The sequence below is a fragment of the Rhinoderma darwinii genome, chromosome 6, assembly GCF_050947455.1.
Source record: "Rhinoderma darwinii isolate aRhiDar2 chromosome 6, aRhiDar2.hap1, whole genome shotgun sequence".
In the NCBI taxonomy this organism is placed as follows: domain Eukaryota; kingdom Metazoa; phylum Chordata; class Amphibia; order Anura; family Rhinodermatidae; genus Rhinoderma; species Rhinoderma darwinii.
The window spans coordinates 53,734,769-53,749,660 of NC_134692.1; the positions used below are offsets into that span (position 1 = coordinate 53,734,769).

The following is a 14,892-nucleotide window of genomic DNA, read 5'->3' on the forward strand; positions in this document are numbered from 1 at the left end:
GAAAAAAGCGAAGGAAAAACAGACTGCAAGGAACCTAGTATGTCTAACACACTATAGTAATGAAGTCGACATTGGATTCTACATGTGTAATGCTCTGTACCCGACTATAACCAGGGTGAATGGATAATGATGAAGGTAACTAAAGCTTGAAGGTCACTGGATTGATTTATTTGATTATATGGTATAATATCTTGTGCTAATTTATTTGGTAGAATGGAAAAACAGAGGTTGATTGTGGATAGCCATAGTTTGAAGCCTTCTTGAAGCTTAGGTGAATCTAGTCTTCTCTTGTCTGTGTGAATCTTGTGACACTCCTGAGCTTGTTGGAGACAGTGCTATGCCGAAAAATATTCTGATTTATCCTGGAAAGCTGGTGCAAAGATCTCCTATGTTAGGCCAATGATTATCTTGGGGTAGAAGCAGTAGTTTGCGAAAAAAGGAGTCTGATTAATGGATGAAAGAAAAATTCTACCAAGGGCAAAACAGACAGCCACTGATCTGTTGGATAGGAAGCAAAGCATCGGAAGTTTGTTCCATCCGTCTGTCCGTTAATATGTGGGTGAAATGGGTTGGACAGACAAAATGTAATCTCCAGAGCTTGGCAGAAAGTTTTCCAGAGGCAAACTATAAACTGTACCCATGATCCAAGATAATCTCCTCAGCAACACCATGTAGCTAAACAACTTCAGGTTTCAGCAGTTTTGGCTGCAGATGGGAGACCCTCTAATGGAATTAAGTAAACCATCTTTGTGAGTTGATCAACAGCTACAAAAATGACTGAGTAATTTTACACAGCTGGTTGGTCCATAATGAAGTCCATCAAAATTGAGCTCCAAGGTTTAGAAGGAACTGGGCGAGACTGAAGAAGCCCTATAGGTCTTGTATAGAAGACCTTGTTCCAGGCACAGACAGGAAAAGACCTGATGATCTACAATCTGACATTAAGCGAGGCCATCAGGTATCTCGTATTGAAGCAAAAAATCCAGAATACCTCCCAGTCCAAAACTTTCCTCCTCCAAACACCCGCTCTAGCTGGATGTCTGACCCTCTCTTTGGCCTGTACATGAAAGCTCCATAAGGGCCCAGCATGTTTTTTTTTCTGTCCCTTGCTGCATTAAATGTGTTGCTGTTATTGGGATTTAAGACATACACTAATTTAGATGTTCCAGAAAGCTTACATGATGTAGTCCTTAATTTGGAATATATATGTCCTGAAATGTTTTGATGGGAGAAGTGTAGATGCAAAGTTTGCACCTATTGGTGCCATATCTATAAAATTACTGTTGACATAGCCAGATTCTTCCATTTTTTATGAGACATGTACGAACTAGTAGATAATATTCTACCCAAATTCGATACTCTCCGGCAGGATACTCAACATCCACCATGACATATTTTTTTTAAGGATGTCATGCTCATATAAAACTGGTAAGTATTTTGTTATTATATTTTTTATTTGTGTATATTCCAAAATTTATTGGGTCACAGATATTGGTTTAATGTCAGTATTTAGATATTTGTTAGATTTATACTGGTGTTTTGTATCTATGTTATGTTTTTGTAACATAATATATCGATCCTTAGTATCTGCAATGGTCTGAGCACGTTTGATTATCCATTCTGGATAACTCCTATGCTTTAATCATCACACAATTTTTTAAGATTCTTTACTGTAAGAGGATTTGTTGTTATAATTACGTCCTAATCTAATTAACTCGCCTACAGGTATAGCTTTTATAGTGTGTCTGGGATGACAACTGTCAGCATGTAATATTGTATTGCCGACAATTTTTTCCTGATCTGTATGTGCATCAATGAAATGCTTATATATGTTACCATATAATTTCAAATCTAAGAAGCTAATATAATTTTGATTGATAAATTTTAGGTTCATATCATTATCATTGATGTATACAACAAAATCCCATATCTTTAGAAATAAATCTCCCTGCCAGATGAAAAGGAAATCATCTACATACCATCCATACCATTTTATGTGTGGCATATATGGATTTTTGTAATCATAAATCAAAAGCTCCTCCCAGAGGGCCATAAATAGATTAGCTAAGGGTAGTGAGTATTTTGCACCCATAGCCACCCTCTTGGTTTGTACATAGAATTACACCGCGTTCCAAATTATTATGCAAATGTTATTTTTCGCTGATTTTCCTAAATAGTCGATGCAAATGACAGTCAGTATAATCTTCAAGCCATCAACCGTTGGAGTATAATGCAAATTTTATTGAACAAATCTCCTAATGATAACAGATTTTTTTTTAGGAGTAAAAAACTCAAAATGCACTGTTTAAAATTATTATGCACAACAGAGATCAAAACATTTTAAAGGTTGTAAAGAGAACTAAAATGGTAATTTGTTGAATTTGCAGCATCAGGAGGTCATATTTACAGAAATCAAAAGCTCTTTCAATAAAAAAAAACTTAGCAGGCCAAGTTACATGTTAACATAGGACCCCTTCTTTGATATCACCTTCACAATTCTTGCATCCATTGAATTTGTGAGTATTTGGACAGTTTCTGCTTGAATATCTTTGCAGGATGTCAGAATAACCTCCCAGAGCTTCTGTTTTGATGTGAACTGCCTCCCAACGTCATAGATATTTTTCTTGAGGATGCTCCAAAGTTTCTCAATAGGGTTGAGGTCAGGGGAATATGGGGGCCACACCATGAGTTTCTCTCCTTTTATGCCCATAGCAGCCAATGACACAGAGGTATTTTTTGCAGCATGAGATGGTGCATTGTCATGCATCAAGATAATTTTGCTACTGAAGGCACGGTACTTCTTTTTGTACCACGGAAGAAAGTGGTCAGTCATAAACTCTACGTACTTTGCAGAAGTCATTTTCACACCATCAGGGACCCTAAAGGGGCCTACCAGCTCTCTCCCCATGATTCCAGCCCAAAACATGACTCCGCCACCTCCTTGCTAACGTCACAGCCTTGTTGGGACATGGTGGCCATTCACCAAGCATCCACTACTCCATCCATCTGGACCATCCAGAGTTGCACAGCACTCATCAGTAAACAACTTGGTTTGAAAATTAGTCTTCATGTATTTCTGAGCCCACTGCAACTGTTTCTGCTTGTGAGCATTGTTTAGGGGTGGCCGAATAATAGCTTTATGCACACTTGCAAACCTCTGGAGGATCCTACACCTTGAGGTTCGCGGGACTCCAGAGGCACCAGCGGCTTTAAATACCTGTTTGCTGCTTTGCAATGGTATTTTAGCAGCTGCTCTCCTAATCTTATTAATTTGTCTGGCAGAAACCTTCCTCCTTATGCCTTTATCTGAACGAACCCGTCTGTGCTCTGAATCAGCCACAAATCTTTTCACAGTACGATGATCACGCCTAAGTTTTCTTGAAATATCCAATGTTTTCATACCTTGTCCAAGGTATTGCACTATTTCACGCTTTTTGGCAGCAGAGAGATCCTTTTTCTTTCCCATATTGCTTGAAACCTGTGGCCTGCTTAATAATGTGGAACGTCCTTCTTAAGTAGTTTTCCTTTGATTGGGCACACCTGGCAAACTAATTATCACAGGTGTCTGAGATTGATTACAATGATCCAAAGAGCCCTAAGACACAATACCATCCATGGGTTTAATTGAAAAACTAATAATTAAATGTTTATGACACTTAAATCCAATGTGCATAATAATTTCGAACACGGTGTAATTATCAAAACAAAAGTAGTTTGCAGCATAAATTCCCTTAGAGCATCAATATACTCAGTAAAGCTATCCAAATTATGTCTAAGTGCTATAAGGGCAACATTCTAGGGGATAGGGGCATATAAATGCATGATATCACAACTGAGCCAAGAGTATAATGGTTTCCATTGCTTATTCATGAAGACACAAAGTATCTCTTTCGTGTCCCTCACATATGAGAGGTTGCAGCAGACAATCAAGCCAAGCACAAATCCTCTTGTTTAGCGATCCAATGTCAGACACTATTGGTCTCATCGGTGGTGGGTACTCCTTCTTATATATCTTTGGTAGTGTGTGCATGATAGACACTATAGGATGTTCCACCACAAAGTACTCCACCTGTCCGTTTATTAACACCCCTAAAGCTAAGCCATCCTCCACCAGCCTAATAATGCCCGAATGGACAGTTCACCCCTGGACCAAGCACCTGTTCAGATGGGGAAAGGGGATGAGCCTCTGATAGATGCCTATGTATGGCGAGCTTCAGGGGTAATAAAATATTCAGTTATCTTTTTAGGATTATCAGAAGAACACCCCAAAAGTTTTACGTGCACGTTTTGGCACAGAAAATATATTTTTGTGTTTTTAATTTGGATTCTGCTGTTTACTGAACAAAGATAATGTTATTACGCTAACAATAGATGTTATAAAAACTATTCCTTATAGACAACAATGTAGACCTGAATAGGTCCGAGGGTCTTTATTAATCACATTCTTCCCATGGAAAAATGTAGCGTATATATAATAGACAACCAAGTTCTTTGAGTAATTTATTGTTGCCTTTGACTTTTCTAAACAGCCTTTTATGGGAAGAGTCCATGACTTCAGACCTCTAAAAGGTTAAATTCTACTGGTATAAATTTTTACCCCCAAACTCCACCTGTGGTAGTACTTTGTGTTATAGTATGGATAATTTTCCTTACATATCCATATTAATTACTTATTAGTCACAACCATCTTACCCAATCTTTCTTAAACTGTACATGTAATGGATTTTATTTAATTATAATGTCTACAACTAACAACCTGATTAGTCTTATGGTTTTTGTTTGCCCTATATTTAGGGGGGAAAAAAGCCTTAGAAAAGACTTGTATACTGTACAGGAATACAGCCTGCAACCCTTCAATGATGCTGAAATTCCTGCTGTTTTCTTTCCAGGGGTGCAGGATGCATATTTATAGAAATGCTTCAGGGATACCCAGCATTCTCTGGTGTGTCGGATGCTTTTGAGCAACTTGAGAAGATATGGTCGGTAAGTAGACAACTATTCAGTTTAGCAGTAAGAACTTATATAGTACATTTACTTAAAGAGGCTCTGTCACCAGATTTTGCAAGCCCTATCTGCTATTGCAGCAGATAGGCGCTGCAATGTAGATTACAGTAACGTTTTTATTTTGAAAAAACGAGCATTTTTGGCCAAGTTATGACCATTTTTGTAATTATGCAAATGAGGCTTGCAAAAGTCCAAGTGGGTGTGTTTAAAAGTAAAAGTCCAAGTGGGCGTGTATTAGGTGCGTACATCGGGGCGTTTTTAATACTTTTACTAGCTGGGCGCTGTGAAGAGAAGTAACATCCTCTTCTCTTCACAACGCCCAGCTTGTGACAGTGCAGATCTGTGACTTCACTCACAGGTCCTGCATCGTGACGGCCACATCGGCAGCAGAGGCTACAGTTGATTCTGCAGCAGCATCAGCGTTTGCAGGTAAGATCGACTTACCTGCAAACGCTGTTGCTGCTGCAGAATCAACTGTAGCCTCTGGTGCCGATGTGGCCGTCACGATGCAGGACCTGTGAGTGACGTCACAGATCTGCACTGTCACAAGCTGGGCGTTCTGAAGAGAAGAGGATGTTACTTCTCATCAGAGCGCCCAGCTAGTGAAAGTATTAAAAACGCCCCGATGTACGCACATAATACACACCCACTTGGACTTTTACTTTTAAACACACCCACTTGGACTTTTGCAAGCCTCATTTGCATAACTACAAAAATGGTCATAACTTGGCCAAAAATGCTCGTTTTTTTAAAATAAAAACGTTACTGTAATCTACATTGCAGCGCCTATCTGCTGCAATAGCAGATAGGGGTTGCAAAATCTGGTGACAGAGCCTCTTTAAATAATAATAAATAATAGGAGGCAAAGTCGTTTTTGAGTGAACTTTTTCCTTATGTTTTAAAATTTTAACTGTCTTAAGGATCTGAAAACTTGTGCCAAATAACATAAGGTTTAATAGAGTGTTTTGGATTGAGTTTAAAAAATTGCATGATTGTTGAAATCCTAATAATGGGTTGTTCTAAGGGAATCAAAGGGTTAACGTTTTTAATATCAAGTCTCTGTCTAGCAAATTATAAACCTTTTCTAGCTATACTATGTCACATTTGCAATGCCTTATAAATATGGCACAAATATGTTTTATACCTCAGTTTTGGACTTGTGACCCAATATTTTTATATAGCTCTCTTCCATTACATAACAAAAAGGGAGGTTACTCCTCATTTTATACTTCTTTATACTCCTACCGATGCAGAACCACCGGAGATATTTCTTTGATATGTAATCGTAAAGTACTTTCTGAGTGTTTGCTATGATGGAGACCTTATGTGGATCCAGATCGCCAATATCTACGTTTTGACTTATGCCGGATATATGTGTGTATATGTGGAAACATTGACGTATTTGGTACTTGAATCCACACAGCCTCCATCATAACATTGCAGTGAAATCTGAATAGGAAATTTAATATTAAGCGATCGTATCTCAGCATAAGAACTGAGATATTACAAATGGCTTTGTCATTTTTATTGTACACTTATGCGCTTTTTTATTTTTCTTCTTTTAGTCCTCTTTGAGTGTCCTTTAAAGGGGTTTTGAAAGGGGTTTTCACAGAATCATAAATTATCACCTATCCACAGGATAGGTGATAATTTTCTGATGGCTGGGGGCCCAACCACTGGGAAATGCAACGACAGTGAGAACGGTAGTCTCTAACCCACTGCAGTGAGCAGGAGCTTGAATGGAGTGGCGGTCAAGCATATGCCTACCGCTCCATTCAATGTCTATGAAAATGACGGAAACAGCCAAGTACAGTGTTTAAATTCCAAAATTGTCAGTGTAAAAGGTATACGTTTAAAGAGGCTCTGTCACCAGATTTTGCAACCCCTATCTGCTATTGCAGCAGATAGGTGCTGCAATGTAGATTACAGTAACGTTTTTATTTTTTAAAAACGAGCATTTTTGGCCAAGTTATGACCATTTTTGTATTTATGCAAATGAGGCTTGCAAAAGTACAACTGGGCGTGTTGAAAAGTAAAAGTACAACTGGGCGTGTATTATGTGCGTACATCGGGGCGTTTTTACTTCTTTTACTAGCTGGGCGTTCTGACGAGAAGTATCATCCACTTCTCTTCAGAACGCCCAGCTTCTGGCAGATCACGCTGTGACGTCACTTCCCCAGGTCCTGCATCGTGTCAGACGAGCGAGGACACATCGGCACCAGAGGCTACAGTTCATTCTGCAGCAGCATCGGCGTTTGCAGGTAAGTCGATGTAGCTACTTACCTGCAAACACTGATGCTGCTGCAGAATCAACTGTAGCCTCTGGTGCCGATGTGTCCTCGCTCGTCTGACACGATGCAGGACCTGTGAGTGACGTCACAGCGTGATCTGCCAGAAGCTGGGCGTTCTGAAGAGAAATGGATGATACTTCTCGTCAGAACGCCCAGCTAGTAAAAGAAGTAAAAACGCCCCGATGTACGCACATAATACACGCCCAGTTGTACTTTTACTTTTGAACACGCCCAGTTGTACTTTTGCAAGCCTCATTTGCATAAATACAAAAATGGTCATAACTTGGCCAAAAATGCTTGTTTTTTTTAAATAAAAACGTTACTGTAATCTACATTGCAGCGCCTATCTGCTGCAATAGCAGATAGGGGTTGCAAAATCTGGTGACAGAGCCTCTTTAAATTAGATTATGAAAATTCACTGCCTGTCTAAACGTTTAAAAATTCAATTTTATTTTTATTGAATAATTATATAAAAAAATAGGGCACTAATTGCCAAGGATCTGGATACAGGCGTTGGCAACACAGATCATAAGTGCTTTTATGGAGTGAGGAAGATAGCCAAATACAAAGAACACTAGGTTCAAGTGTCTAAAGCAGAATGGTCATAATTAGCCTATCGCTACAACACTCCATAAACGTAATGAATAAATAGTAGTTTGTCTGGTTGCCACAAACAAGCAAGATTCCCAACACGTTTCTGTGCCTCATGGTAACGACGCGACCAATAGAATGGATGCAAATCTCTGGTGTTGTCTAGCGGTGCATATATGGCCGCCTGAAGCTCCCCTGGAGACCATGATGCTGTTTGCATCTATTCTATTGGTCGCGTCGTTACCATGGAGCCGTCCCTGTCGGTGGGCGTCAGTTGTGACATCTCAGTTACTGATTGGTTCAGGTCCAGCCGACGCGATTAAGGTAGGCGGGACTATAGCCGTATAAGGCTCTGGGGTTTCCCCGGCATGCACTAGACCAGTCATCAGTGTCTAGTGCACGCCGGAAAACCAAAACATCACCGCATAATATCTGCTGAGCAGCAGCTAATTAGATTGTACGCCGGATACCTAATATTACAGTAGAATACATGCTGACCGGCCTTTTGATAGATCAAGGCAATTTATACCGCAGAGGACGCTCCCCTATGTTTATAGGGGCGCAGAAACGCATTGGGAATCTTGCTTGTTTGTGGCAACCAGACAAACTACTATTTATTCATTACATTTATGGAGTGTTGTAGTGATAGGCTAATTATGACCATTCTGCTTTAGTATAGTGTTCTTAGTATTTGGCTATCTTCCTCACTCCATAAAAGCACTTATGATCTGTGTTGCCAACGCCTGTATCCAGATCCTTGGCAATTAGTGCGCTATTTTTTAAGATAATTCTTAAATAAAAATAAAATTGAACTTTTAAACGTTTAGACAGGCAGTAAATTTTCAAGTACAGTGTTTCCTTCATTCCCATAGACTTTAAATGGAGCAGCAGTGCACATGCTCAACCGCCACTCCATTCAATGTCCTCCATACTGCGGTCAAACAGTGAGGAGAAATGGGTTATTTGCAACCCCCATTCTCACGATCGGTTGGGATCTAAGTAGTGGGGCCCCCAGCGATCAGAAAATGTATCACCTAAACTGGAGTCTACTACCTTGTTCCATACCACAAATAAACATAGTATGCTGATGCATTTTGATTTAGCGTATGCAAAAAAAGACACACTTTTGATATACGGTGGGTAAATGGGCAGCCTTTGGATATGTTCAGCGTAGTAGGGCTCTGACATGATGTGAACAGAGCCTTAGTCCTACTAACTCTAACCCTGCAGATTACTTTGAAGTTTAAGCTGTTAGAAGCTTAAGACACTTATTTAAATCAGAAATAACTTGGTTACATAAGATGTTGATTGTAAACAAATTAATTTGCTATCGGTGCCCATGTGTATTTGTTACTTACATGACTTGGATGATACTGGAAAGCATTAAAAAAATGTTACTGTGTCCTCAAAGCTGACGTTTTTAGATTGGCAGTATGAACCTGTGGAGAGGAAAAAGAGGTTCCTGCTGTTTGTTCATGTAGCATCAATTTAAATGTTTTATTTATTGCTTGAACTTTCCTTGGTCTTCCCACTCAGTCAGCATAAGGTCCTTCATCATAGGGTGTAAGCTTTGATCATTGAGTATATATTCTTGGACTAAAAAAAAAGGATCATTTATCTTCATCAAGCAAGAATGGCAGAGCTTGCCAATAAGTCAAATGTTTTCTATTTCTAGGTTTCTTATTTCTCTTTAGACCACAGACGTTAAAGTTATACTGCTACATTTATTGACAGTCAAATCAGTCAGGTTTGCTTCTAGCAGTAATAAAACATGAGGCTCAATGACCATAAACCCTGTTTTCATTCCCTAAAATACTTTCCTCTATTTTTTGTTAATTTTTGGTACACAACAAAAGGGATGTTTACAGATTAGAGATCTAAGAACGTAAATTATCTGTGATCTTGCTTTCAAAAAGTTTTCCGCTATTATATCTGGATAGATATTTTAAACAAAATGTAATATTAGACAAATGTAAGCTGAGTTTAACACCTATTTTATATACGGATTTTATATAGGAGGAAAGTTATTAACACCCATATATTTGGGAACATCCAGGAAAGAGCAAATGCTTTTTTACAATACCGTAGATCTTTTTGGGGAGGGATTTTGTAGATAATAATAGTAGCTTAAGAAGCCTTTTTATGTACATCTTTTGTTTATAAATTCAAAAACCTTCAATCTGCATGAAAAGAGATGGGGAGACAACCGATGCAACACACAGTGAAGTTCAAAAAAATTATTTTATTCTTAGATGCATTTTGCATTGTACTTTTATTTCTTTTAGAGGAATCAGATGCCTCATCAGGATTTTCTCCCAATATACCAGACGTAAAGGGAGCCTGTAGATATAGCAAATCTGGGTTTGCTGAAATAGTACAGCTGAGTTTGCCATTGAGATATATTATTATCATTAGTGGTTATTATTACTACCTGCAAATACATAGCACTTTCTTATTCTAGATTGTTGTAAATTGGTCTCTGTCTCTAGATCTTACATAGTTTTAATTAGTACTGCAGGTAAACCAGAAGTTCAACTCAAAGAGTTATCAAATTCAGAGAGTTCACGCTTATTCTAGTGAGGCGCAGTCTCAGGCAGCTTCCCCTGTACATAGAAAACCAAGGGAAAGATGCCTAGGAACACAGTGACATGAGAACATGAGAACATTTTTTTCTCCAGGTAGATCAAGGTTACATCAAGAGAAGACTGTCCCGACGGAGATCATCTACTCTTACAAGTACTGTACCTTTAAAAAAATAAATAAAAATGATGATGACTGTATGGTAGTTCAGAAGGGTTGGGTTTGCAGCACTTGTCAGGTCCCCTTATTGTCAGGTTTAAGGAATTTTTACTGAATGACTGCACAATAGTCTTACAGTATTAGCAATAAAAAACTAATTCTTCTTGCAGATTATCGGGACACCAACAGAGGACACGTGGCCAGGAGTATCACAACTTCCAAATTACAAAGCAGGTAAGCAGATCTGTAATACAAAGGCTGTAACTTGTTCCCAGGCCCCAATGCAAACAGAACTCCCCATCCTTTAGACAATTTATAGCCCTGGTATCCTAAAACGTGGCAGAGGAACTGTTGAGCCACATCTGACACTGGTTTCCAGGTGAAACTAAAAACTCTGCACCTAAAATACAAGTGCTGATCTTTATATACAATCACCCAATCAATATACAACTCACACGCACGCACGCACGCACGCGCGCACGCACACACACACACACACACACACACACACACACACACACACACACATATGCACACAACACTCTCCCTTGGCCAAGGTATAACAGATCGTTCCAGACTGAGAGTTTCTCAAAAGTTTTATTCCTGGGTCATTATATCAGATCCATAGATGTAGTGGCCGGAGTGTTTATCCAAGTGGACCATAATTTGACAAGCTTCACTGGCTATTTTCTAGTCATCTATAGTATTTTGTTGTATGGGATGCATGAGTTAAGAAATGTCAAACATTGAGCCAGGCCGTCAGTGGATTTCCACACCTTAATGACCATTTTACGAGCACAGAACAGTAAAAACTGAAATAAGTTTCTGATAGGCTCCCTGAATCAAGGTGTCTAGGATGACCAGGAGACACACTTATTGGGAAAGTATTCTAGGGAAATCGAAATGCATATTCATAAAGAAAGATACAAAAGACGAAAATGGAGTCAACCCAGGCCAGGACCAAAGTGCATGTAAAAAAAAGTTCCCTGAGTAGATTCATATCTGAAGGCATAATTCAGTACCAGAGATGCTAATGTTTTAAGTCTAACAGGAGTAAAATATACTCTATGTAGTAACTTCTATTGAAAGGCGTTTGGTACATCCTCTCTATCTTCAGAGTTTTTTGGTGCAGCTTTTGACGTGGAAACCGCATTGGCATCAGCGCCACAAAACTCCCCATATCACCCGCCCCCTTCATTTCATTTCATTGCAGTTTCCGTCTCTGACCTTCCATTGAAATCAATGGGAGGCAGTAAAAAACGCGCGCACATTTTTTGTATTTAAATCGTCAAAAAAACGACTAAAGAAAACGCGGCAAAAAAGGCATAAAAAAATGCTGCCATTTTAAAATCTGGCTCAAAAATCCTGAAGGAATTTTGATGCAGATTTTTTTTTCTGCGTAAATTACCAGGACTGTAACTGAATGATTGGAAAAGCTTGTTTTGTGAATTTGCCAAAAGATTATGGCACATGCATCTCAATTTTATATTAGAACACAAGGTTATACATAAAGTCTGCTGCAAATGCTTTGTATGTAACATAGAGGAGTTGTCTCATCTGGACAAACCCCTTCTCTAAATGAAAAACAGCTAGCAACCAGTTGATGGCAGCGGGCCTACAGCTGAAACACCCTTCTATGATGTCCATCCTAGGTGAGCACATAGGGGTTTCCTGGAGTGCCTCGATTTTGTGCTATCTACTCTCCCACCGAGGAAAGGTGCTGTATCTAAAGACTACACTTATTCTATTACCATATATCTAGGCGGTGTGGCTAAGAACCAGAAAATGTAGACACAGTGCTACAGGTGCGGCACTCCCACGGTGCACACAGAAATGGCCTGCGCACACCTACGACATGTTCTAATATGGTATATGACAACTCTTTTTATTCTTAGTTACACCTAAATCACAAAAAAAAAAGTCTCCAGGGCCCAGTGCGACCGCAACTTCTGAACCCATTGTAATTGTACCCCTTATAGTATCCATACAGCTTTTTAGCTTGCACAATATATTATTACTTGCTGTTTTACTCTATTTCCAACCACAAGAGGGAGACAAAAATCTATTCTTATTTTAAACAAAATGGAAGCGTTTATTTTATTGTTAGAAATAAAACTGTTGCATGTACGTAAGTTTAGTTTTTGTTACATATTATTCAAAGGGATTTTAAAATTGATGGTTTTCCTTAGGACCATCAATATTAGATCGTTGGGGTTCCACTATCGGCACCCCCGCCGATTAGCTGTTTGAAGGGGCTGCGACGCTTGTGCGAGTGCTGCAAGCCTCTTCATTGTTTACATAGGTTTAATATCTGTTCGTACTCTCGCAACTGTGCAAGGTTTTGCAGCACTGTCTCCACTTGAATGGGATAACGCTGCAATACCTTGCACAGCGGCTACGAAAGTAACGACATGTGAAAGTCATCAATTTTAACAATGTAAACATCTCAATGGATGGAAAGTATAAAATATTGTCTTAAATGAGATATACACGGTGTGCACAATTATTAGGCAAGTTGTATTTTTGAGGATTAATTTTAGTATTGAACAACTACAGCGCTGTCGGTCAATCCAAAATGTTCATAAACCTCGAACCTGAAGATTTATGAAAGTAAAAGTGAGGTTTTTGCTTTCTTAGGAGAATATCCATGTGTGCAGAATTATTGGGCAACTTTTAGTGTGCAGAATTATTCTGTAACTAAATGAAAAAGGAAAAAGGAAAATTTTCCCATCTCACTTGTTTATTTTCATCTGTTAACTAGTTGCCGACACAGGACGAGAATACGTCCTGAGCGGCGGGTACTTCGCGCATTAGGATGAGCATTCTCGTCCTGTGTGACAGTCGAGTCCGTGCGCGATCAGGAGCGGGGCAACCGTTGTAATACGCAGCCCCGCTCTAACGGTGGAGAGAAGGGAAACCTCTTCTCTTCGCCGTTAACCGCTTGAATGCCGTGATCATAGCTGACCGCGGCATTCAAAGTAAATTAGAGAAGGGGGGACTGCTTTTTGATCGCGTCACAGAAAATCCCTGTGACGCAATTAAGGCCCATAACTTGTATGGCCAGACAGCCCAGGGTCCATTGAAGGACCCCAGGGCTGTCCGACCATATTTTCTGGCGTTAGGGCATACTGAGGTATGCGCTAACAACTGCCTGTGTACAATCAGTACACAGGCTAATGTACTGGCATATAGATATATGCCAGTACATTACAGTTAAAAAATCTAAATCAAAATGAAAAATCCCTTTATGGGAGTAAAAAAAAAAGTTACATTAATTTAAAAAGAAATAATGTTCATTTTAAAAAAAAAAATTGTAAAAAAATACATAGAAATACAATTTTTTTACAATAAATAAACTTTTTAAGTCCCAAAACATGAAATAATATAGACATATTTGGTATCGCCACGACTGTAACAACCTGTACAACAAATGTATAACATTATTTATGATGATCGGTATAAAAAAATAAATAATTAAAACTGCAGACTGCTTTTTTTTCTGCATTTTCGCCAAAATAAAAATTTATATAAATTAAACAATAATGGATTTGTACCAAAAAATGGTACCTACATAAAGTACAACTCGTTCCGCAAAAAACAAAGTCTCATACAACTACGTCGTACAAAAAATAAAAAAGTTATGAGCATCGGGATGGAAAGAGGGAAATATAAAAAAATTGTTCTGTCCTCAAGGCCAAAATTGGCCGTGTCCTTAAGAGGTTAAATTGAGAATAATAAACAAACAACTCAAAATGTACAAATAAACATTCATGAAATTTCAAACAAGATCAGTGACCAATATAGCCACCCTTCTTTTCAATAACAGTCATAAGCCTTCCATCCATTGAGTCAGTTTCTTAAGTCGGGGTCCCGTTCCGACGGAAAGCTCACGTCTGAACAGGACTCTAGCACAGATGTGAACGAATCCTAAGAAGGGCCCATAAGTTCTCAATAGGGTTTAGGTCAGGTGAGGAAGGGGCCATGTCATTATTCTTTCATCTTTAAGGCCTTTACTGGCTAGCCATGCAGTGGAGTACTTTGATGCATGCGATGGAGCATTGTCCTGCATAAAAATCTTGGTTTTCCTGAAAGATGCAGACTTTTTCTTGTACCACTGCTTGATGAAAGTGTCTTCTAAAAACTGGCAGTAGGTTTCGGAGTTGATTTTTAGTCCATCTTCAACATAAATTGGTCCAACTAGCTTATCTTTAATAATACTAGCCCATAGCAGTACCCCACCTCCACCTTGCTGGTGTCTGATTCGAAG

The 14,892-nt window shown here is 39.0% G+C and overlaps 1 protein-coding gene across 7 annotated transcripts in view; it reads left to right on the forward strand.

The window, feature by feature from the left end:
* Positions 1-14,892, forward strand: part of CDK15 (cyclin dependent kinase 15) — a 161,786-nt gene that overhangs the window by 75,981 nt on the left and 70,913 nt on the right. For all 7 annotated transcript variants that reach the window (XR_012849506.1, XR_012849507.1, XM_075829738.1 and 4 more), the window contains 2 exons: positions 4,890-4,983; positions 10,796-10,859. Coding sequence is in view for 5 of the 7 variants with exons in the window: in XM_075829738.1 (XP_075685853.1) it covers positions 4,890-4,983; positions 10,796-10,859 (158 nt within the window). In the remaining 2 variants the exon portion in view is untranslated. The remainder of the gene's footprint in view (positions 1-4,889; positions 4,984-10,795; positions 10,860-14,892) is intronic.